This window comes from Moschus berezovskii, chromosome 22 (assembly GCF_049115385.1).
Source record: "Moschus berezovskii isolate FMDL1 chromosome 22, NW_MosBer_1.0, whole genome shotgun sequence".
In the NCBI taxonomy this organism is placed as follows: domain Eukaryota; kingdom Metazoa; phylum Chordata; class Mammalia; order Artiodactyla; family Moschidae; genus Moschus; species Moschus berezovskii.
In genome coordinates this window covers 36994632-37020000 of record NC_142481.1, presented here as the reverse complement: position 1 = coordinate 37020000, position 25369 = coordinate 36994632, and the positions used below count along the sequence as shown (strand labels likewise).

The 25369-nt window shown below is 49.1% G+C and overlaps 1 protein-coding gene across 3 annotated transcripts; it reads right to left on the bottom strand.

The window, feature by feature from the left end:
• Positions 1-461: 461 nt before the first annotated feature.
• On the bottom strand, positions 462-20195 carry SLC38A7 (solute carrier family 38 member 7). 3 transcript variants are annotated; one of them, XM_055412628.2, is made up of 11 exons: positions 20141-20195; positions 17977-18401; positions 17031-17229; positions 16670-16814; positions 15714-15812; positions 14219-14276; positions 13896-14010; positions 12430-12577; positions 11684-11883; positions 10788-10842; positions 462-8526 (listed from the first exon to the last, which is right to left on the bottom strand). In XM_055412628.2, the coding sequence occupies exons 2-11, from the start codon at positions 18244-18246 to the stop codon at positions 8340-8342; spliced, it is 1476 nt and encodes a 491-aa protein (XP_055268603.1). In that variant the 5' UTR covers positions 18247-18401; positions 20141-20195; the 3' UTR covers positions 462-8339. The 3 variants fall into 3 exon arrangements, with proteins under 3 accessions (XP_055268603.1, XP_055268601.1, XP_088686179.1); XM_055412626.2 differs by lacking the exon at positions 20141-20195 and adding an exon at positions 19491-20119; XM_088830053.1 differs by having other exon boundaries at positions 8521-8761.
• Positions 20196-25369: the final 5174 nt, after the last annotated feature.

Below are 25369 nucleotides of genomic sequence, written 5' to 3'. Positions count from 1 at the left end.
ATTTCTGGAATTCCTGTTAGTCAGATGTTGTAGCTAAGTTGAAATTTCAATTTTCTTATCTCTTCTTTTCCATCTCTTTGTCAATGAAGCTGCTGAGCCCTAACCACTGGGAAGCCAGGGAATTCCCTCCATCTCTTTGTCTTTTTGTTCGGCTTTCCAGGAGATTCTCTTAACTATCTTTAACTCTTCTTTTGGTTTATTTTTAAATTTGGCAGTCATACTTTTAATTTTTAGGTGCTAGCTTTCTTTTTGTCCATTTTTCAAAGTATTCTCTTCTGGCTTTATAATTGTGATATTTGCTTTATTTAATTTTCCTTCTCTTGGGAATCCCCTGGTGGGCCAGTGGTTAGGACTCTGAACTTCCACTGCATGGGGCCTGGGTTCTACCCCTGGGGATCCCACAAGCCAAGCCAGGTGGCATGTCCCCCACCCCCCCACCCCCCCAAAAAAATTCCCTTCTCTCTAAATAACTCCTTTTAACAGTTCTTTGAAGGCAAGTGTACTGGCAACAGATTCCCTCAATTTTTGTTTGTCTGAGAAAGTATTTCTCCTCCACTTTTGAAGGACCATTTTACAGAATATTGAATTCTAGGTTTCTCTTAACATTTAAAATATGTCACTCAACTCTCTTTATGCTTGCATAGTTTCAGAGCAGTCAGATGTGTAGTACTCTCTTGAACAACATGGCTTTGAACTGCGAAGGTCTGTATTTAGTCGATTTTTTTTCAGTAGTAAATACTACAACACTACATGATCTGCAGCTGGTTGAATCTGTAGATGAGACCTGTGGGTATAGAGGGCCAAATATACATTATATAGAAATTTTCAAGTATGTTGAGGGTCAGAACCTCTAACTCCCATATTGTTCAAGGGCCAACTGTAAATCTTGGTTTTTTTTTGCCACACCTGTTGGCTTGCAGGATCTTGGTTTCCCAACCAGGAATTGAATCCAGGGCCAGGCAGTGAAAGTCCAGAGTCCTAACCACTGGACTGCAGGGAAGTCCTGGGAATTCTCTGTAATCCTTTTTTTTGTTGGGGGGGGGGTTGGAGGAGGAAGGCAGGTTTTTAATTTTTTTGTTATTTTTAAATATTTATTTATTTTTGGTTGCACTGGGTCTCCGTTGCTGCACGTGGGCTTTCTCCAGCTGTGATGAACAGGGGCACCTTCTCATCATGGTGGCTTCTCTAGTTTCAGAGCACAGGCTCTAGATGCGCGGTCTTCAGTACTTGGGGCACATGTGCTCTATAGTTGTGGCTCGAGGTCTCTAGGGCTCGGGCTCAGTAGTTTTGGCGCCCGGGCTTAGTTGTTCCACAGCATGTGGAATCCTCCCAGACCAGAGAAGGAATCTGTGTCCCCTGCACTGGCAAGCAGACTTCTATCCACTGTACCACTGGCGAAATCCTGTAATTCTTAATCTTTGCTTCTCTGTACGTACAGTGTTTTCTCCCTCTGGCTTCTTTCAGGACTTTATTTTTTTTTTTGTATTTTTGAAAATGATATGACTTGGCATCAAACTTTTTGTCATTTATCCTGCTTGGTGTTCTCTGAACTTCCTGAATCAATCATTAGTTAATTCAGTTCAGTTCATGTCTGACTCTTTGCGACCCCATGGACTGCAGCAACGCCAGGCTTCCCTGTCCATCACCAACTCCCAGGGCTTGCTCAAACTCATGTCCACCGAGTGGTGATGCCATCCAATCATCTCATCCTCTGTCATCCACTTCTCCTCAAAGGATTAGTTAATTAGGTGCCTTGATTAGTTTTGGGGAAATTCTGTCATTATTGTTTCAAATATTTTTCTGTTCCTTTCTCTCTTCTTGTTCTGATATTCCTATTCTGTGTACATTATTACTTTTGGTTTTCTACAGTTCTTCGATTTTCCTTTTCAAGTTTTTTTTTTTCTTTTCAGTTTTGGAGGTTTCTATTGAGATATCCCAAAGCTCAGAGATTCTTTCCTAAATTGTATCTAATCTATACTGTGTGTTTGTTTCCGTTGCCAAGTTGTGTCCAAGTCTTGCAACCCCATGGACTGTACCCCACCAGGCTCCTGTGTCCATGGGGTTTCCCAGGCAAGAATACTGGAGTGGGTTGCCATTTCCTTCTCCAGGGGATCTTCCCAACCCAGGGACCAAACCCAAGTCTTCTGGATTGCAGTGAATTCCTTACCACTCAGCCACCTGGGAACCTATCAAAAGCATTCTGCATCTCCCTTAAAGTGTTTTTTTTTTTTTTTTCCTTCTTTAATCTCTAGCATTTCTTTTTGGTTCTTTCTTAGAATTTCCATCTCTCTGCTTACATTGCCCATCTATCTCTTCCTGCAGGTTGTCTGCTTTATCCGTGAGGGCCCTTAGCATTTTAATCGTAGTTGTTTAAAATTCCTGCTCTGATAATTCTAACACCCCTGCCATATCTGAGTCTAGCTCTGATGCTCTGTCTCTCCAAACTGTATTTTTTGCCTTTTAGTATATGTTGTATTTTAAAAAGAATTTGTGGTTGTACTGGGTCTTCATTGTTGTGTGAGGGCTTTCTTTCGTTGGGGCAAGCGGAGGCTACTCTCTAGCTGTGGTGACTTCTCTCATGCAGCCTGGGCTCTAGAGTACACAGGCTTCAGTGGTTGCAGCATGTGGGCTCAGTAGTTGTAGCGCTCGGGCTTAGTTGCCCCATGGTGTGTGGGATCCTCCTGGATCAGGGATCAAGCCTGTGTCCCCTGCACTGGCAGGCAGATTCTTAATCACTGGACCACCAGGGAAGCCCTCTTATAATTTTTTTTTTGATAGCCAGACATAACGTGCTAGGTAAAAGGAATTGCTATAAGTAGGCCTTTAGTAATGAGGTTGCAGGGTATAAGGGGAGGGGAAGTGTTCTGTAACCCTATGACTGGATCACATACTCTTAGTTAGCCTGTGTGCTTCTGAGCGTGGACGCCTTATGCTTCTTGGCTCTCTCCAGTCCCCCTTAGGTGGGACACAGTGGCTAGAGTGGGAAGTTGTGCGTTTCCCTTCCCTTAGGTCTGTTGCTGCTGCTGCTCAGTCGCTTCAGTCGTGTCCGACTCTGTGTGACCCCATAGACGGCAGCCCACCAGGCTCCCCCATCCCTGGGATTCTCCAGGCAAGAACACTGGAGTGGGTTGCCATTTCCTTCTCCAATGTGTGAAAGTGAAAAGTGAAAGTGAAGTCGCTCAGTCGCATCCGACTCTTAGCGACCCCATGGATTGCAGCCTACCAGGCTCCTCTGCCCATGGGATTTTCCAGGCAAGAGTACTGGAGTGGGTTGCCATTGCCTTAGGCTCTGATAAAACCCCGGTAGGTTAGGCTCTGGTTAAATTTTAAGTGTCTCCCCAGGGCATATCTTTAACAAGAACAGAATGCTCTAGCAATTTCAGAATGGTTCTTTTTACCCTTCTCTGATGGAAGCATGATGGATTTTTTTCTGATGTTTACTATGAGAACTTGGTGGAACTTCAGGTAAAACCCACAAAGTCTCAAAGTTTGCCTCCTTCCCCCAAAAGGACTGGGCTCCTTGGTGTTTTTCTCCTTCAGATTTCTCTGCACTGAACCTCCAGAAACTCATCAATTACAGTTTAGGTTCCCTTACTCTGGCACTGACTCCCGCAGAGGTTTCTGCTTGTGGGTTTCTGCTCTGTATTTGTGTCTCTCTCCAATTTGAGGGGTAGGGGTGTGCCTTATAGTCTGACTTATCTTACACAGTTTAGAAGAGTTGACTTTTTGGTTTGTTCAACTTTTTACTTGTTAGGATGGAGTGGCCACTTCCAAGATTCTTACATGCTGGACTCTAGGAAACACATCAATTAAATCTCTTCTTTTTTTCAATTTCACTTTTAATGGAAGAATATCCAAATAGATGAATCATGTGCCTATTCCTCTCCCCTCCCACCCCACCTCTCAGGAAACATAAAGTATTTGGAGGACAGGGTATCTGCCTTCTTTCTGGCTACATTATCTCTGAAATGTACCTCCATATCTACTGAAAAATTTTTCATTGTATCACATCAGTGAATTACCAAATCTGGATTTGTAATATTGAATCTACAACTAGCACATGTACCGACATAATTAGATTATTTGACTGGTCTGATTTCCCCACTAGGTTGGAGGCCATGATCTAGAAGTGGCCCTGCCCCAGTTAGAGGGACATCATTCAGAAATGCTAGGCAGCAGATCACTAGGAACCTCAGGGACTCAAGGGAATGGAGTGTCCTCTGAAGCCACAGGTGTCTCTCTTACAAGCTGAAATTATACAAAGGTGACCTCTACTGACCAAAGGATGGAACTGTAGTTACACACCATGTGCCCCCTGCTCTGCTTTCCTTTCCAATGAGGAAATGACCAACATAATCCCTGCTATCTACCAGGCACTTCACATATATTTTACCATGTGTCCTTGGATTTTTAATATTTTCATCTACAAGATGGGCACCATAACTCCTACTTCACAGTCGAGGAAAGTGGGGTTCATAGAAGTGAACTGATTTCCTGAGTTCCCAGTGTAAAGAGGTATTGCTCAGATCTAAGCCAGCTCTGTCTGAAGTCAAAGCCTTTGCTTTTTCTACCAGTCCCCTGATACTCAAAGTGCGGTCCAAGGACCTGCATGGGCAAAACTGGGAGCATTTACAATTCAGACTGAAGCCCCACACCAGATCTATTGAATCAGAATTTGTATCCTAAGGAGATAAAAATTTTGTATGTACATTGAAGTTTGAGAAATACCCTGACTCATAGGAAGCGTTAGGGGAAACTTGGCATGTGGCCTCCTGAGGAGAAACTGAGTTTTCACATTTCTTCTGTAAATGTGGATTTCTGGTTATAAAGCACTTGTTATTTTTTCATGTACTTTATTGACACTGGCTCTCCTTTATCCTGGGAGGTAAATAAGGTCAGTGATGATCAGTCTAGAGATTGGGAAACAGAAGCTCAGAGATGGGAAGTGACTTGCCCAGAGCCACTGGCCAGCTGACATCCCACCACTTGATGTGGTTTGGCTGGGAGGGTAAGCCAAGGGTTCCAGGATCTGATGTTGGTGCCGGCATGAGGGTTGGAAGAAGCTTCCGTTCTGGAGTCAGAAGTCACCAGGCTAAGAGCCCTTTGCGCACTTGTTTGTTCATGCACGGCAAGAGGGCTGTCTGGCTCCAATATTACTTCCTGTGTGTCCCTGGGTAAACTATGTAACCTCTCTTAGCTTTCACTTCTGCATAGAGTTGTCATGAAGACCAAATGTGAACGATGCAAGTGCTAGCACAAAGTAGGAAATCGGCAAGTGTCAGCTGATATTCTTCCATTCACGCAACAACTATTGAACACTTGCTAAGTGTGTTCCAGGCACTGACTAAGATAACTGATGGATAACGGAGATGTGCCTGCCCCCGTGGAATTTACAGTCTAAGGGGGAAGACTGACACTGATTAAGTACTTACAAGTCTTGGCTAAAATGGCTATTTGTTTGCCTATAGCTTAGATGTAAGCTTTTCTTCCCTCTGTTCACTCAAAAAAAGTGAAACCACCCTCAAGCTCTCGGCCCACTAAGCGAGTGTGAAGCGTGGCCCAAAGCTGTCCCACCTGTGTAGTCTTTTTATCTGGCTGCAAAGCACGTGAAATCTTAGTTCCCCGATCAGGGATTGAACCCATGCCTCCTGCAGTGGAAGCTTGGAGTCTTAAACACTGGACCACAGGGGAGTTCCCCACCTGTCTAGTCTTGCATCATGTTCCTCCTTGGAGAGAGTCCCCATCTCCACCAGGAGGGAAGGATCTTTGCAAAATACCTGAGCAGGGATAAAGAGTGTGCTAGGGATAGAGAGTGTGGGAGAAGGTGGGCTGGTTAGACTTTTAAGTCTAACCAGGGGCAGCCACTGACGACTGAAGCCATCCCAGAATGCTCTGCTCTCCTCTGCTACTCCCCCACACGCTGGCCATGCTCCACCACAATGGCCACTTTCCAGTTCCTCAAAGCACCCTGTTCCTCCCGCCTTTGCAAATGCATTTCCCATGGCCTGCAAAGGTCTCCCCACCTCTTCACTTAGTTCATTCCTACACATCCTTCAGGGGCCAGTTCATATGTCACTTCCCCCAGGAAACCTTCCTTGACTCTCCGGAGAAGCACCAGACCCCCAAATGTAACATCCTGTGTTTTCCCTTCTTGGCACGTATCACAACTCCTGTGTTTGTATTTGTGATGACTTGCTAAGCATCAGTCTTGCCCAGCAAAGGGAGAGCAGAGCTGGTGTGCTTTGCCAAGTAGCTTCTCCCCAGCACTTGAGCACGGTGACTGGCTCCTCAACTGGGACAACGGGGCCTGCTCTCAACACCAGCCTCTGAAAGGACAAAGTGGGGATCCTCACGAGTTTGAAGCTCCAAAACTTGAGGTTGGGGGGGGCATACAACACAGAGGCCAATGTGTGCCTGCACAGGAGGGGTGTGAGCCAAGGCAGAGTCCCAAGTCAGCAGGGAAAGGCTGATGGGATGTGGAAGAAGGCAGAGGTGTCCAGAACCACTTGAGGTTTCCTGCTTGGTAAAGGGAGTGCAGTGGGCCCATTCTCAACTCAAGGGTCATAGATGGTGAAGCCAAAAGGGGCTTGCCACATCCCAGCCCCTACTGCCCACCCCAGTCCGTCTTCCTTCTGCCAGTGGGCTGGACTGTCCCCGGCGTCAGACACAGCCACGCAGCTCAGCAGCACAAGTCCCTTTTTATTAACCATCCTTCCTGGTCTGAATGTGCACAAGTAAAAAAGAAACAGTAAAATGCCCAGGCAGGGAGGGCAGGGGAAGGGGCTCCTGAGGTTATTAGGCCAGATTCCAGCTCATCTCCCCCTTACAGACCCCCACCCGTGACTGAAATGCAACATGAGGCGGTGGTGCAGCCCTGCTGATGTCTATCCTCCCAACCTTGTCCAGATGGGCGCTGGCGGGGCCTGGTGCTGTGCAGCAGGCTGAGAGAGGATGGCCACGTGGGCCTGGCCCTGGGGGAGCCTAGAAGGGGTGTGAAGAAGGGCAAGTCACTCAGTCTGGGGCTGAGCAGAAGTCTATGTGGCTGCAGCCAGCTTCTGCTTCTTGCATCTCACTGAGAACGTGGGTCCCTCTCACCCCCACTTCTCCATTCAGAGGTTTTGGGCAGGAAGAGCCAGGGAAAATGCTGAGTGTTCCAGGCAGAGAAAGCCTGATTTGGTTCCTTGGGTTGGCCTGAGTGGCCAAAATGTTCAAAACATGAAGGTGGAGAATATCCCTCCTCACCTTGCATGGGGCACAACCTAGCTATGTCCTAATGTGACTGGCAGGCCTCCGAAGCCAGGCGTGGTGGACACGCGGAGCTGAGGAAGTGGACAGGAGATGGTTTGGTCCACCCCGCTCCCCTACGGAGGTGAGGAGAGACTGAGCTCCACAGGAAGATAGGGTGGGGGTGAAGAGGTGATGGGGGAAAGGAGCAGACAAGATCCAGGCTGGAAGGGAAACCTCTAGGCCAGCATGACTGCATTCAAATGTTGTTCAGTCAATGATATGTCAGCTGCCTTTCTTGTCTCGTCTCTGGGTACCAGGCTGGGGTTGGCACGGAGGGCAGGGAGAAGAGAAGCAGCCATTCAAAGTGAAGATATCAGACACAGTCACCTTGATCCTCACGAGCCCAGCCCGTGTGGCATTCCCAGCCTGCTCCATCACCCACTCTTGGGCCTTTGTCCCTTTTCTGGTCGCACCTCGTGGCATGTGGGATCTTAGTTCCCTGACGGGGATTGAACCCGTGCCCCCTACATTGCAAGCAGAGTCTTAACTACTGGACCACCAGGGACGTCCCCACTCTTGTTGCTTTGAAAAGAGGGGCCCATCTGGAATCTAAGAGAGAAAGCAGACTCCCCACAGTGGGGAGAGTTCAGGGAGTACTCACAGCACCGTGGCACGGGGTGGCTCCTGGCCCCTGGCTCAGAGCTGGGCTGGCACCGTTTGTAAACATTAGACTTGGTGATTTCTGGGATGGAGGAGCAGAGGGATGCCTGGATCATCAGGTCTGGGTAAAGGGGCAGGGCAAGACCCCAAAAGCCTTGGGAAATGTCAATCAGCCATGGGCAAAGGGGCTCTCGGGCTCTCTGCTGGCCCAGGAGGCAGTGGACAGGTATCCATCTACCTGTGTTCGTGCACTCATATGCCTTCAGGCTACCTCTGGGACTTGCGAGAGGAAGCCCCTGGTGGCCGGGCTGCCGACAGACCGGAGCAGGTGCTGAGTCCCAGGGTGATGAGCAGAGCCTCTACTCAGGACAGGCTTCTCTGTGGAGGATGGCACCCCTCGGTGCCCACTCTTTCTCCAGAGACAAGTCAGGCTGAGTTCTTTCTTTAGAGACCTACCGACACTCTTTACCCATGGCGTCCAGGCATGGAAAAGTAGAGAGGTGGAGGAGGCGAGGAGGTTTCCCGGTGGCATGAGACTTCCTCCTACCATCCACGGCACTGCCAGGATGGGGCAGCAGGAAGGGAGCTGAGTTTAAATTGTCCACGTGGGTGGGGCCTGATTTCACCCCAGCACTGTTCCTGGAAAAGGAAGTGCGGATGTCATCCCACCAGTGGAGGGGAATGATGCCGGGCCCAAGGTGGTCCTGAAGCTCTATGAGATGGGTTCCTGGGTCCAACAACAAAGGCCAAGAATTCTCTGGGAGGCAGTGGTTATGCCAAAAGATCCACAAAAATGGCGTTGGCTGTGGTCTGGCCAAAGATGAAGGCTCCCAGGGTGACCAAGAGGACTCCGTAACTGACCATCGCCCACCAGCTGTAGAGCAGAGGGTGAGAGAGGGCCTGGTCAGTCAACCACTCATGACTTTGCCGACTTTCATATACACGTAAATGTATGTACTAAGTCACTTCAGTCATGTCTGAAGTCATGACTCTTTGTGACCCTATGGACTTTAGCCAACCATGCTCCTCTGTCCATGGGATTCTCCAGGCAAGAATATTGGAGTGGGTTGCCATATATCAGTTAATTACTGTAATTATTTATACCACTTCTCCTATGGCTAGAGCACTTCCTACTTCTCAACAGCTTTCACACGAAGTTTTATGGGGCGGGGTGTATGACTCCTAGACCACGGGTAAGGAGACCAACACCTAATGCGATTAGCTGACTGGTCACAGGACACCAAAGGCAGGACCAGAATTAGAATGTATGTCTCCTGATGGAAAAGATGGTCAGGAAAAAGCAAGGCACATGCAGTGATCCATTTTATTAAAAAAATAAGTCAAAAGACATCTGCAAACATATGTATCAAAAATAGCTGCAGGGTTATAACTGTTTTTTTTTTTTTTTTTTTTGGGCCTTACCTAACATGGCATATGGGATCTTAGTTCCCCGATCAGATATCAAACCCATGCCCCCTGCATTGGAAGAACAGAGTCTTAACCACTGGACTGCCAGGGGAGTCCCCACAATAATTTTCTGTTTGTTTTTTTTTAAAAGCATGCAACCTGGTCATAACCTCTCTACCATTCAGGAACATGTACCTATTAAAAACAATGCAGTGTTTTGCAAAATGTGGCCTGTACATACAATGAATATTATTCAGCCTTAAAAACAAAGGACATTCTGACTCCTGTTACAATAGACAGACCTTGAGGACATTATGCTAAGTGAAAGAAGGCAGGTACAAAAAAGACAAATACAATTCCAGTTACAGAAAGTGCCTAGAAGAGTCAGATTCACACAGAAAACAGAATGCTGGCTGCCAGGGGCTGGGGCGAGGGGGAACAGGGAATGACTGTTCAATGGGTACAGAGTTTCAGTTTAGGATGATGCAGTTCTGGAGATGGCTGGTGGTGACTGTTACACAAAAATATGAATGGCATTAATACTACTGAACACTTTAAAAAGGTAAAATTTTTAAAAATGCAGTGTTTTGTTTTCAATAGACTAAGAAATACTGACAAGGCCACTACGTACTGTGGTGGCAGGGATAAGGGGAACAGGGCACTTTCACTCACTGCTACTGGGACTCCGACTGGCACTGCCTCTTGAGAGGGTAATGTGAACCCACGTGCCAAAGTGAAAATGAGCATGCCTTATGATAAAGCAACTTCCTTCTAAGAATTGATGACACTAAGATCCTTGAACAGGTGTGCCAAGTTGTATGTGCAGAAGTGTGTTCACATTGAGGACACATTCAAACAACAGATTCTACAGCCGCTGAAAAAGGAAGCAGATCTTGCGTGGACAGAGTGTGATCTCCAAGATACATGGTTAAGTGAAAAAAAGCAAGGGGTAGAAGAGTGTGTCTGGCTTGAAATAATTTTTGGAAAAAACCTAACCAGACACAAAACCCCATGTGTCTGTGTACACACACGCTTCACTCTGCGTACACAGGCATCTGCGCACACACAGCAACAGTCTACAAGGGCCATGCTCACCACATGAGCTCTCTCAGGAGAAGGGACAGGGTGGTAGGGAAGGATGGACTTCCACGTTTTTCCGTAAAGTCCTTCAGAAGTGTTTGAACTGTCACAACTAACACGTTACTCATTTTAAAAGAAGGATTTTAAGGAATTTCCCTGGTGGTCCAGTGGCTAAGACTCCATGCTCCCAAAGCAGGGGGCCTGGGTTCAATCCCTGGTCAGGGAACTAGATCTCATATGCCGCAACTAAGACCCAGCACAGCGAAATCAATAAATGAATATGTATTTTTTTAAACAGTATTTTAAAAACTCCTGTTTTCAAAGTACACAGGTCACCTGATTCTGACCAGTTTAAAGGGTACCTCCCCATCCAGCACCTCCCCGAGAGGCCCATAGGCTGGGCCCTGCTTTACCTGGCTGGCTTGACTTCCTCCATCTCAGAGAGTTTGGCTTGAATGAGGCATAGCCCTGGAAGAGAAGAGGTGGCCCTGAGAGCTTGGCTGGGTTCCCCCCGTCACAGGCCAGCCTCCACCTTTGCCAGGAGACAGGGGAGGAGGATGGAGAAAGGCCTGTGTTTCTTCCTCCACGTTTTCCCTCTCTGCCTCCACTCTGCACCCAGCTGGAAGCCTGGCTCCCAGGAGAGGTCCTTGGATGGCACACAAGACCTAGAGCTAAAGGGGCAGCATTGGGAGGTGACTCTATGGTGCCCTCACTGCAGGGCCCTTCCCAATTCACTTCTGAGCAGGTGTGGCCCCCTTGCTCCAAGCAAAGGGGCAACGGCTTTCCAGCTGGCCTCTTGGGTAGAAATAAGCTGGGTATAGGCAGAACTCATGACTGGGCAGACAGGACAGTTTCCCAGGATCTGGTGGCAGACTGTCTGAAACTCAAGCGTCCCAACCTCTGTGTCATGGTGCCACTGCCAGACCCTAATTACCCTGTTGTGGGCTGACCCAGCCAGATCCCTGACAGTCACGGAGGAACAGGTTCCTGAAATAAGAGCTAAGACTATATAAACTGGATCTGGACAGACTTCAGTTTGAAAAGATCCTGTTATTCTTTAGTTGAGTTTGTTAACCTCTAGGGAGGTCTGTTACCCTCTCTGAACCTCATACCTCCTCATGGGTAAAATGGAGATGACAATTACACCTTCTCTGCAGGAGGTGATGCTTAAACAGGGGTTCCCACAGAGCCTGAAGGTGTTTGATAAATGCTGGTGATTATCCTCCCCCAGAGGAGCTGGAGAGCAAGAGAGGAGCTGAGGCCAGGAGGGTCTGGGAGTGAGTGCTGTGCGGACAGCGGGGGTCCGCACCTGGGAAGACAAAGATGAAGCAGGCGGCCAGGCCTCCGATGACTGAGATGACCTTGCCGATGTCAGGGATGAAGAGCGCCAGCAGCAAGGTGAGCAGGAACCAGACCAGCGTCTGCAGCACTCGCCGCCGCCGCTCCCGCCCCACGTCCTCCTCCACCGGCATGCCCTGGTAGCGCAGCCACAGGCCTTCGATCACCGCCCTGCCCACACAGAGAGGGGCTCAGAGGCGTACCTGCTGATAGCGCCCCCCGACTCCAGCCATGGAGCCAGACCCCCCAACTGGATGGATTGTAGGTGAGACAATCCCTGGGCCTCAGTCTCCTCTTCTGTGAAATGGGTCTAGTGGCAGTCTTCTCAGGGTTGCCATGGGGACCAGATGGGATGATGAATGTGAAAGAGTGAGTGCCTTGCCTGGTCCAGAGTTTGCACACACCATGGAAACTGCTTCCACTGGACTCCTGGAAAGGGAGGGTCTGGGGTATCCAGAAGACAGGGTGTTCAGGAAGGGACCTGGACTAGAGGTTCTCAGAGCACTCACAGATTGTCCTGGGGACTCTGGGACAAAGGTGGCCCCCCAAGACCCGGCTGGGGGTGCTTACAGGGCCATCCTAGGCACTGACTGTTTCCTATGGGCTTCAATGTCTCTCTCTATAAAATGGATGTTACACAAGGTCCAAGGCCATGTTCAAAGGGCATCCAGGGGCCCGGGTGAGAAGAACCTTCAAGGGATGGGGCGGGGGGCTCACCGTCCGCAGAAGTGCAGGATGGGGTAGGAGGTGAGCACACTCAGGATGATGAAGGCACGGGCCACGGCCACAGCCATGTCCTCCGACGGGTAAGACAGGAGCACGTCAGGGTCCACAGCGGCTCCAAAGGTCAGGAAACCGCAGACACCTGAGGGCAGGGATGAGAGGGCTGGGTCAGAGCGACCCTGGGAGGGTTAGGGAGATGGACTGTCCCTTGCTCAGTCCACCAGCAGATGGGGAGGTGACAGAGCAGCCCTGGAGGCTAAGGCTGAGGCTTAGAAGGGTGTCGGCGCTGGGCTCAGAAGCCCCCTCCCTGACTTCTCAGATTCCCCATCCCCACACTGTTACCTCTTTGATCTCGAACTCCCCCAGCAGTTCCTGTCTCAGAGCTTCTGCATCAATTTCTGTCTGCCCATCTCCTCATTCAGGTCTCAGCTCAGAGGTCCCTCCTCATCCACAGTGACCCCTGACCCCGGGCACTCTCTCAGCATCACCTTGTTCTCGTTTCTTCACAGTGTTCCTCTGAGGTTTTTTTTTCCCACTTGTTTATCATCTGTCTCCCTCAACTAGTAAAAACATGAACTCCAGGAGAACAGGGGCTCTGCCTATTTGCCTCCCTTGTTCTTGGCTCCGTATTCCTGGCGGTGTCTGCAGAGGCTAGTACAGAGCTGGTCCTGAGACCCATCTGCGGGAGCAATCACTGGGCCATTCTTCTTGGTCTCCCAGTCCTGCTCCCTCATCCACATCATTCTCCACACAAGACGCAGAGCCAACCCTTCTCCGAGCCACACCCCTGCTGAAAACGCTTCCTCTCTGGCTCCCACCAGTCCTCAAGGATCTGGCTGTGCTCCCGGTTTGGCTGTGCTGCCCACCACCCACCCCTACAGCTTGCTCCACAGATCTTCTTCTGTCCTGGCCTCAGGGACTCGGCATTTTCTCGTTTCTCTGTCTAGAATGCTTTTCCCCCGGGCTCTTCAGATTCTAGCTCCTTCTCATGGTTTGGGCTTCCCCAGATGCCACCTCCTCTGAGGGGAGCCGTCTGTGATCCACCCCCTAAAGCCAGCCCTACTCACATCTTCCCTGGCTCGCTGTTACTGTGGCACGCATCTGGATTTCCATACTGATCGCCGGTTTACTGCTATAAGACTGCCTCTCCGAACAGACTGTCAATTTCATGCAAGCAGGACCAGACCTCTCTCTGCCTATGGCATCCTCTCCATGCTGAGAAAGTTCCTGGAACTGACTGACTAGGCACCCACTGAGAACTGTTGAATGAATGCATGCACACATCTCTCATTTGGGCAGGAGGAGGCCCAAGGCACCCCAAGTTCAAGCCAATGCCAACAGAAGTATTTGATGTGCTGGGAATGCAGGGTTAAACCCAGGAAATCCTGGGCCAGAGGACTTGGAGACAAAGACGGACAGTGGGAGCCCTCTAAGTCTGGCCCTCAGAGGGGAGTACTCACCTGTGCCCATGTAGACAGCAAGGGCGATGACCATGGCAGCTGTCACCACGCCACCCCAGGTCTTCACCTCGGGCCGCTGCATGCTGTTGAAGACGGGTACGCTGCTCACGTGACACTGTCAGGGTGAAGAGGGTGAAGGGCAGGGTCAGGGTGGGGAAGTGACCTCATCCCAAGGACAAAGGGCAAAGTCCTGGGATTCCCACTCAGTTCCGCCTTCCAGGACCACCCCTACCACCACCACTCCCCTGTCCCACCAATAACGTGGACTCCATCCCAGGATGGGGAGTGAGCTAAGGGAACAAAAGGGACCTTGCAACTGGCACCTGAAATCCGAAGCAGATGGTGGGCATGGCGTTGAACACGGCTATCCAGGAAGCTGGCCTGCGGACAGACACACAAGATGCTGCTGCCCGTGAAGCCCTCGGAGTCCCCAGCGGCCCCACGCCTTTACTCTTCAGGCAGCCCCCTCACAGCCCCCGCCAGCCAGCTACACACATTCCTCCCACAAAGTGTGGAGCTGGGAGAGGACACACTTCACAGGTCAGTAAACTGAGGCTCTGGAAGGCCCTGCTGCTGCTGCTGCTGCTGCTAAGTAGCTTCAGTCGTGTCCGACTCTGTGCAACCCCACAGACGGCAGCCCACCAGGCTTCCCCATCCCTGGGATTCTCCAGGCAAGAACACTGGAGTGGGGTGCCATTTCCTTCTCCAATGCATGAAAGTGAAAAGTGAGAGTGAAGTCGCTCAGTCGTGTCCGACTCTTAGGGACCCCATGGACTGCAGCCTACCAGGCTCCTCCGTCCATGGGACTTTTCAAGCAAGAATACTGGAGTAGGTTGCCATTGCCTTCTCCCTGGAAGGCCCTCCTGGGACTCAAATCCAGAAGTTTTGGTTCTTGCACTTGGGCTTCTGCTTCTTTGGCTTGTTCTTTTCAAGAAAAAGGAAAGCAAACTTCCTCTCAGTGGTAAAAAATACACCTTGCCTGCCAATGCAGGAGACATGCGTTTGACCCCTGGTCCAGGAAGAGCCCACATTTCGAGGAGCAACTAAGCCTAGGAGCCACAGCTGCTGAGCCCACACTCTAGAGCCTGGGAGCCACAACTACTGAGCCCACATGCTGCAACTACTGAAGCCCAAGAGCCTGTGCTCCGCGACAAGAGAACAAGAGAAGCCACTGTTATCGAAGCCTGTGTGCCGCAATAAGTGAGTAGCCCCCACTTGCCACAACTAGGGGAAAGCTCTAGAAGCAACGAAAACCCAGCACAACCAAAAACAAATTAATTAATTTAAAAAAGTTTTAAAGCTTTAAAAAAAAGAAACCTTTCCTAAAAAAAAAAAAAAAGAGAGAAAATCAATTCATTTTCACAAAGAAGATACAGGTAAGCACATGTTGAAGATAAGCACATGTTGAAAAAATGTGCAGTTCCACCTTGGCAACATCTATAACCTAAGGCCTATTCTCAAAACTGGCTCATCTGTTAGACGTTAATGGCAAAGTGGCCCTCATCTCTGGTTCTTATTCTTCTCTCCAGTAAAAAGAGATCAGGACCTCTTCTCTCCTTCCTACAATGACCAATGAGTCAAACCCCTAATGAGCTTTGGGATTTTTTTTTAAAAATGTATTTATTTGGCCATGTCAGGTCTTAGTCATTGCACGTGGTATTTAGTTCCCTGTCCAGGGCCCCCTGCACTGGGGGCATGGAGTCTCAGCCACTGGACCACAGGGAAGTCTCCTGTGTGGCTTTTTGATGCCTGACCCAATACCTCCTGGGGCCCGAGTGCAGCTTCTATCCTGTGTTCCTCCTGGGGGCCCTCACTCACCTGTTCAGGATGTCTGCTGGGGTCATCTCTTTATCAGGCCAGATGTATTTGATGATAACGATGGCAGTGACATACCAGGTGCCCACAACGCTCAGGAAGCTGCCAGGAAGGATGAATTAAGCCTCCTCCTCCCTAGTCCCAGCTGCCTCTTCTTCGATTCTATCCCCAGGGACATCCATCATTCACCTTAGTGACCAAAAGTGTCTAAGGAACCAACTGGGAGATCGTTTCAAACAAAGACTTAAGAAATGCATGAGAAATAAATTTCAGAGAAACAAGCCACAGTTAGGAAACCAAGAGGGGGCCAGACTGACACGTGTGGCCACTGGGAAATGAGGTGGTTCAGCTCCATAGCTCAGAGACTGCGGCGGGGGCACTGGGCTTCAAAGCACATCTACTACTTCAATCAGAGCAGCCCAGGTATGGCCAGAGCTGCAAGCAGGGCCTTTGAGAAGGAGGAAAGGCTGGCGGTAGAAGGCTCTAAGGCACTAATACCAGAAAGTCAACGTTAAAGGGAACCGTGGAGACACTGAGCGTGACCCCTTCAATTAAGGATCACAGGAAACAGGTTAGAATCCCTGTTTCTCAGACTCTTGAGTCAAGAAGCTAGTCCCTTCCCTTCACACTGCGAAGCTAACAATCCCAAATGATCAAAAAATCCCATGCTTTGTGAGAAAGACAAGGCCCAGGCAAGGAGAGGCGTTCACACTCAGGATTACTATTCGTCCCTTCTTGGACAAGGGCATTTGGAACTGATGCAAAGAGCCACTGTCTCCCTAGCTGCTGACACAAAAGGAAGGTCTTCTGCTAGAACCTCTGCAAGCCCTGGTCTGCCCCTGCCTCGTCCCCTCTTTCTGCCCCTGGAGGCAAGGTGGCATGGAGGAGCTGCCCTTGGGTCTCTGACTGCCTGTGATCAGAACTGCTGTCCCGTGCAGGCTGGGGTGGGGCCTCCAAACCTGGCATATTTCTGGAAGCCGATCTCCCTGGGGATGGAAAGGGGCAGGATGAAGAGGAAGGCAGTGAGGCTGATGGTGAACTTGCGGTCTGTGTACCAGGGGCTGCCGCCGGGCCCCTCAGGCTCCTTTGCCATCACAGCTATAACTGCAGAGGGAGGAAGGAGGGAAGGTGATGCCAGGCTACTGCAGGGTATCTGCCGGCATCTCCAACTGTCTCATGGGCCCGGCAGCCAGCAGGGAGGATTCCCAAGTGAATGCCGGGCACGGGCCTTGGGTGGGTATGCCATGCTCTTCCCCGCCCACCGCAGGATCCCCAGGGCCAAGGGGAAGGGATGAAATAGACACTGAGGGGGGACCTCACTCTTGTCCTGCTGGTCCCCGATGATGATGAGGAAGGCGATGCAGGTCCCGAAGGTGTAGGTGGCAATGGCGACCTCACACAGCACGCCTGTCAGCTTGCCACACACAGCCCACACCACCTCCTGGTAGGTCCTCTCATTGCTGGCCTGGGAGCAGTAGGCCAGGATGACGAGGCCACTGATGATGAAAACCAGCATGGCCTGCGGGCAGGGTGGAGCAAGAGTGTGTGGGAAAGGCCTGGCAGCAAAGGGCAGCCTGGTTTTGCTCAGCGTTTACTGGCCTGGTGCCCAAAGCCCATTTGGCAAATGAGTCTTATCCTGCCGGGCAATTTTAATAGATTACTGGAATTGAGATTTTCCTTAAAGACAAAAAATTTTGAGGAAAATTTCAAACATCGCTCAAATCTCAAATTCAAAAATCATCAATTCAGGGACTTCCCTGGTGGGGCAGTGGTTAGGACTCCATGTTGCCAGTGTAGGGGGGGCAGGTTCAATCCCTGGTGGGCAACTAATATCCCACATGCTGTGTGGGATGGCCAAAAGATTAAGAACAAAAAAATCATCAATTCAAGACCAGTCTTGTTTCATCTTTTCCCTCTGCCACTCTGGATTATGTTGAAGAAAATACAAGCTATCATATCATTTCATCAGTAAATATTTCAATATGCAGTTCTAAAAGGTGTGGGCCTGCCTTTTAAACATAACCACATAACTATTAAATATGCAATTGATGTCTGAAATTCCCTAATTGCTAGGAAGGCTTTTGAAACCTCATCTGGCCTCAAAGGAAAGAATGCTACAGTAGTTTAATAATGTCAGCCATGTGTGGCAGAGGGGAGAGTAATTAGCATGTGTCACTGACCACTCTTGATCCAGAGCCTCCTTTTTGAGGCAAGGAGCCCAGACCCACCACCCTGCATTTCTGCCTGCCAGGCCCCCCTCACTTACCATCTGCAACGTGATGCCGGCTGCCACGCCCCCGGCAGTGCTGAAGGCTGCCGGGAAGTTGAGTAGCCCCGCGCCCAGGCAGGCATTGACAACGATGAAGATGGCTCCAAGTGTGGAAGTGGTGCCTCTGCCCGGACCCCCAGGAGAAGCCTCCCCATCACTCTTGGGGGCTATGTCCACAGAGGGACTCTGCAGCAGACGGGCACGCTCCCCAGAGTCTGTGCTTAAGCCCCATTCGCCAAGGTCTCTGTTGATGCTGACCTGGGCCATGGCCCCTGGAGTCCTGTTCCCGCAGGGTCTGTGGGTTCTGTCTCACGGCCTCATCCGCTGGGGAACTGAGGGAACACACCTTCAGCTGGAAGGGTGGCCCCAGCCTGTGTGGGGCTGTTATCCTAGGAGGCCTGTGGGTTCTGGCTCTCCTAAACCTAGATGGGAAAGGCAGGTATACTGTTATCTGAAGATAACAACTTTCCCGAGATCAGATGGCTGAGATCCAAACCCCGGTGTGCCGGTGTGTGGAACACTGCACTGGGTGCCACAGGATAATGGCAGAGAAAGAAAGATGTCAGATGCAACTCCTGCCTGCTTCAGGCTTACGGACTGATCAGGTAAGACGCAAACCCAGAAGAGAGGGGTACTGACATGTCAGCACTAGAGGCCGTGCATCAACCAGGAGTGTCATGCACATATCTTATCTCATTCATTCCTTAGATGACAGCGGTCATAAGGTTCTGAGAGATCAAATCACTCATCCAGGATCACACAGTAGCAAGCTGCAGAGCAAGATTTAGATCCAAATCTGTCTGGCTTCCCAACTGGTTTCTACACCTCAGGGTCTGAAGAACAATCCTCACCTAGAACTGTGGGTATTTCAGTTTCTTACAGCCGGTCATACCTCCCTCCGGCCCAGAGTAAATTCTGTGGAGCTTTCAAAGCCCTTCAAAATTTCAGTGGGGATTTAAATTCTCTTCTCCTACACGACTGACCTCACCACTGCCCATCACAGAGGCATTCCGTCTCATGACCCCAGCACACTGGGGGGTTTAAAATGTCTAGTGAGGCCTCTTGGGTGGTCTGATTCTTGCCATGACTCCTCCTGTGATGGCTGAACAAAGATGGGAGCTGTAAACTTATCAGAGAGGGGCATTTGGGTACTCTCAGACATGTCACCAAGCATGCAACCAAGGGACACAGCTCCAGGGAAAATGTCTCCCTGCTGGCTCCAAATCCAGAAAGATCAGTCAGATGCCATAGGGCTTCCTCTTATGCAACTTGCCACCCAGCCAGCAACTCAGCAAAAAAATCAAAGCAGTGAATGAGTACTGGAGGCACTTTTGGTCTCAGGCTTCCAGTGTAGCTCCAGAGAGAACCATGTAAAGCAAGTGCTCCCCATGCTGTGAGACCTCGTCCTCCATCCTGCTCACCTCTCAGACACAAGAGGTCTCTGCACTGGTCCCGAATCTCTTAAGCCTCCCTTCCCCTCAAATTACTCTGCTCCATGGTCCCCAGCTTACCTGCTCTTTCCATCCTTCTGGCTTTGGTGGACAGAGAGCTATTCCTTATGGTGCCTTCTCCCCCAAAATCTGAGATCTGATTCTCCTCACTTCTCTCTCTGCTTTCAATTTTTTCTTAAACTTCACCAGTGCTGGTCAACAGAGTGAAGGGAACTGAGACTCTCTGACTCTTAACTCACAGAATGAAGCACCAGCTCAGTTAGGGAAACAGACCGACGGAGGGAAAGAGGCTAATGTCCCAGGGGCTCGTTGGAGAGTCAGAACTAGCAGCTTAATGCCCACGCGCTCAGGCCAGAGCTGTAACCATTGCACTAGGCCCCTGAGAGCCCAACGAGAGTACCCAGGCCAGCCTGGGGCCGAATCCAGAAATACGAGGAGTGGGCTGCATTGGAAAATGGGCCACGGCCCACCCGGGACGGAGAGTGGGCTGCTGTGTGGTAAACTGGGGAGGGGGTTCCGGGGCTCGACAGGTGGAGACCAGGTAGGGACAGGCCGGGATAAGGCGCGGCAAGGGCCGGCCGACCCCGAGCGGGCGTGGGACAGGATGCCAGGCTGCAGAGCCCTGCAGCGAGTGAGTAGGGTTCTGCCGCGGTGGGGCCCTTGCGGACCCAGATTCCACCCTCCACCAACCGGTACCTCCTTCCACCTACCTGCGGTCTTTCTAGCCCCGGCCGGCAGTGGAGACACGTGAGCAGCGATCACATGACCTCCGGGGCGTACCGCGGGGCACGCTGGGAGTTGTAGTTTTCTGCGGGCGTCAGTGTTAGCCTGTTATTCAGTCGCCCTGTCGTGTCCGACTCTTTCCGATTCCCGTGAACTTCAGCACGCCAGGCCTCCCTGTCCCTCACCAACTCCCGGAGTTTGCCCAAGTGCATGTTCATTGCATCGGTGAGGCCGTCCAGCCATCTCATCCTCTGACGCCCTCTTTTCCTTCTGCCCTCGATCTTTCCCAGCATCAGGGACTTTTCCAATGAGTCTGCCAGCTCTCTAATCCTCATCCTGAAAGCACTGCCCCAAACTAGTCCCTGCACCCTGCCCGCCGGTATTTATCCCGTTACTTTTAGTCCTGGGTCCCTTGGCCAAACCACACACTTTTGTTTCCTTTTAGGAAGAGCTTTGGGAGGTTTGGTATCTTTGCCAGTCCTGGTGCCCTGTGGGCCCTGGCTGTTTGGCTTCATTGTCCTTCTTTGTTTCCCTCTTTTTCACACCCACACCCACCTTTTCACACCACACACCTTTGTTTCACACCCACAGACAGGGACTCTGGACTTTTTAACTCAGGATAGCGTGGGGTCATCTGTACTGCCTTGAGCTGTGGCTGGCCTGAGGGTTGTTCATATTAATAGCTGTAACCCCAGGGCCTGGATTCTACAACTGAGAATCAGAGGCATTCAGTTCAGTTCAGTTCAGTTCAGTCGCTCAGTCGTGTCCGACTCTCCGCGACCCCATGAATCACAGCATGCCAGGCCTCCCTGTCCATCACCAACTCCCGGAGTTCACCCAAACTCATGTCGACAGAGTGGGTGATGCCATCCAGCCATCTCATTCTCCATCGTCCCCTTCTCCTCCCGCCCCCAACCTTTCCCAGCATCAGAGTCCTTTCCAGTGAGTCAGCTCGTCGCATGAGGTGGCCAAAGTATTGCAGTTTCAGCTTTATCATCAGTCCTTCCAATGAACACCAGGATTGATCTCCTTTAGAATGGACTGGTTGGATCTCCTTGCAGTACAAGGGACTCTCAAGAGTCTTCTCCAACACCACAGAGGCATTGGTGTCACTCAAATAAATAAATATTTGTTGAATGAAGGAATCAGTGTCCAGATCCCTGGCTTCTGTTTCTGGCTGTGTGGCACTTGAAAGTTGTCACATAACCTTTGGCTTTCCAATGGTCTCATCTATATTACCTCCTCTCCAGGCACCAAAGGTCCTTGCTGGTGAGATTCTGTGTACTGTTTACCTGGTTTCCCTCGATGGTGACATTTTGCCCAATTACAGTACCACATCACAACCAGGATACCAACATTGACTTGATCCACTGATCATGTTCCATTTCCTTAGTCACATTTATAGTCATTTTTGGTGTATATTTAGTTCGATACAACTTAATCATGTGTGGAGTTTACAAATCTACATACACCACATTCAAGATTCTGAATATTTCCATCACCACAGGGATCCCTCCTGTTGCCCTTTTATTAACATAACCACACACACCTCTATCCAGCAATGCCACCCACTTCTGTAACTCCTCAATCACTCATCTATTGCAGTCAATTCCATTTCTAAAAGGTTCTCATTTCAAAAAATGTTCTATAAATAGAATCATGAAGTCTGTAAATTTTTAGGATTGACTATTTTTATCCAGAATAATTGCCAGAAGACTCATGCAAGGAGTATGTTTTGTTACTGAGTAATAATATTCCATGGTCTGTGCACAGTTTGTGCAGCTAATCACTTTTGAAGGACATCTGAGCTTTCAGGTTTTTTAAAACATGAATGACTTTGTTGGGATTTATGAATTTTACCACAGAATTCATACTTTCAGTGTCCAGAATAGTGGTTTTTAGTATATTCAGAGTTTTGTGATCATTACCATTATCTAATATCAGAACATTGTTATCAGTTCAGTTCAGTCGCTCAGTCGTGTCTGACTCTTTGGGACCCCATGAATCGCAGCACGCCAGGCCTCCCATCACCAACTCCCGGAGTTCACTCAAACTCATGTCCATCGATCCCCCAAAACCCTGCAACCATTAGCCGTCATTCTCCATTCCTCCCTCTCCCAAGCCCCTGGCAATCACTAATCTACTTTGTGCCCTGCATGAACTGTGTTCGAGATTCATTCATGTTGAAGTATATTTTAGTACTTTATTCCTTTTTACTGCCGAGTATTGTGACATGTATGTATGTGTATGGCTATATCAGATTTTGCTTATTCATTAGTTGATTGGGCATTTACGGTTTCCTTTTTTTGGCTCTTATGAATAATGCCACAGTGAACGTTCAGGTACGTGTTTTTGTATGCACCTGTTTTATTTATTTTAGGTGTACATGTAGAAGAAGAATTGCTGGGTCAAATGGTAACAACGTCTAACCTTTTAAGGAATTGCCAGACTGTTTTCCAAAGCAATTGTCCCATTTTACATTCTGACCAGCAGATGTATAAATGTTCTGTAACTATAACTGCATTTGTGCTCTGTTGTGTCCAATTCTTGGCAACTCTGTGAACTACAGTCAGCCAGGCTCCTCTGTCCATGGGATTTTCCAGGCAAGAATAATGGAGTGGGCTGCTATTTCCTACTCCAGGGGATCTTCCCCAACCAGGGATTGAACCAGAGTCTCTTGTGTCTCCTGCACTGGCAGTGGATGCTTTACCACTGTGCTGCCTGGGAAGCCCACAAGGGTTCGAGTTTCTCTATATCCATGAAAACCCTCGCTATTGTCTGATTATAACCATCCTAGTGGGTGTGAAGTGATTCTCATTGTGGTTTTGGCTTGCATTTCCCTGATGACTCATATTAGCATCTTTTCATGTGGTTATTAGCTATTAGTATGTCTTTTCCAAAGAAGTGTCTATTCAGACCCATTTTCCAGTTATTGTTTTTTTATTGAGTTGTAAGATTCCTTTATATATTCTGGATACGAATCCCTTGTCAATTATGTGATTTGCAACACTATTCCCAACATGTTTATAAGACTTTTAAAAAAAGTTGGTCTTTCAGTTATTAGATAGAAATAAACCATTAATTTCTATTAAAATCTTTGCAATCAACATACTCCAATGAAAATTAATTAAAAAAATTTCCACAGCCTAGGAGTAAGCAAAAAGGTTTCAAACAAAATTCTCAAGTTGGTTGAATGAGCTGGACTTTGGTTGTTTAGAGGTAAGCATGAGGCAGTTTGGTCTAATAGCACCCCACAGCTGGCCCATGGGTCAGCTGTATCCGTATCACCTAGAAAGTTTATTATTTTTATTTAAAAAAAATTCCAAGCCTTACCTCAGACATACTGAGTCAGAATGCCCAGAGGTAAGACCAGGGAATCAATATTTTAAAAATCCAGATTTGAGAACTATTCTGCCTTAAATTTGGAGAAGGCAATGGCAAGCCACTCCAGTACTCTTGCCTAGAAAATCCCATGGATGGAGGAGCCTGGTAGGCTGCAGTCCGTGGGGTCGCTAAGGGTCGGACACGACTGAGCGACTTCACTTTCACACATTGGAGAAGGAAATGGCAACCCACTCCAGTGTTCTTGCCTGGAGAATCCCAGGGACCGGGGAGCCTGGTGGGCTTCCGTCTATGGGGTCACACAGAGTTGGACACGACTGAAGTGACTTAGCAGCAGCAGCAGCTGCTGCCTTAAATTATAGTGAAACAAAGGCATGACTTCTCTTTCTGAGCAGGCAAACCACCTCCTCTATCAAGTGGAAGAATATTAACATCTTAGACTCTAGTAGGAAACTAGGAAAAGGTTGATGGCAAGTAGACTGAACTGTCAGAAAAACATCAGGTTCACACCCTGCATGACTTTTCAGTGAGGAACAGGATAGCCCAGGATGAGCTGGAAATGCATGTGTTTAAAAATAACAAGGTCGGCCACGTGGTCAAGTTCCTTTTCCAGCTGAGGTCTTGATGGCCAACTTTCAACTACTTTGGCTCCAGACAGGGCGACTTTAAGCAGTTTCTTCTATGATAGGCAGTCAGCTCCTTTACATAGCCGCTGACTAATCTGTTGCCTGTTTCCCCATTTAAGATACCTTCCCAAAGACATCCAGTAAATCAGTCCATTCACTTGACCTTTCATGCCTTGGGATATCCATTAGCAACAGGAACACGCAGAGCCAAGAGGTGGGAATGAGCTCATCATGCACTGTGTCTCTCTCTCAGAGAGTGAGGAGATGCAAGGGGGAAGGACCAAGGTGAGCCCGTTTCCCCCCCTAACTATAATCAAAACACTGTGGATGGGCTCTGGGCCTGAACCCTGCTCCACTGCCTGTCTGTCTGCCCAGAGCTGTCCTGTCTTGAATGGCTCCAGGCATGAAGTATGAGGTGACAGAAAAACCTTGGGATGTTTGCTGACGGAGTACGCGACTTTATGGTAGAGGCTGCACACTGGTGATCTAGTTTGCATCTTGCTTATAAGTCATTAAAAAAAAAAAAGAATTGGTTGCCAGCTTTTAAGCATCAATAGACCTCCTAAAAAAAAAAAAAATCAGGATTTCCATTTTATTTGAAAAACTGAAGACCTGCAACCCTGGGTTTTCGTTTTCACAGTACCTGTCAATTACTTCTCTTCTATGTCTTACTCTGAGGATGTTCGCTGGTCACCGGTAAGCATCTCACGTCAAGTTCACATCACTTTTTTACTTTACATGCACTATTTATTTACAGTACCTACTTGAATCCTGTAGACATCTGAAGTTGCCACCTCCCCATCATCCCCTCATCACTGCCTGTATCCACACGATTTTGAGGTACTCCACTTACTTGTTCCCCCAAGGTCCCAACGATTATACTCACATTTTCAACATTATTGGACTGGATATAAGGAATGACACCTAGGATGTGGCTTCAGTTTATATTCGAAACAGCTAAAACATCTCTTGGCTTATGGTCACCTGGACACAATTCCAGATTTCAGGGATATATACCCACTCATACCTTTTCATCCCATTAAAGAAAAAAGATAACATGGTAGACAGGTTGGGTCTACAGCAACTTTATTGTAACAGAGAAACCAGGCTGCAGTAAGTCTACATGATTAGAGCAAATGGTGGTTTTCTTTCCAGAGGGTGAAGCCTGAGCCCAGCTGGCAGCACACAAAGGTTGAAACTGAGGCCCAGAATATCCTCTCCTGGCTCCACCCTGCACTGCCCGACTCC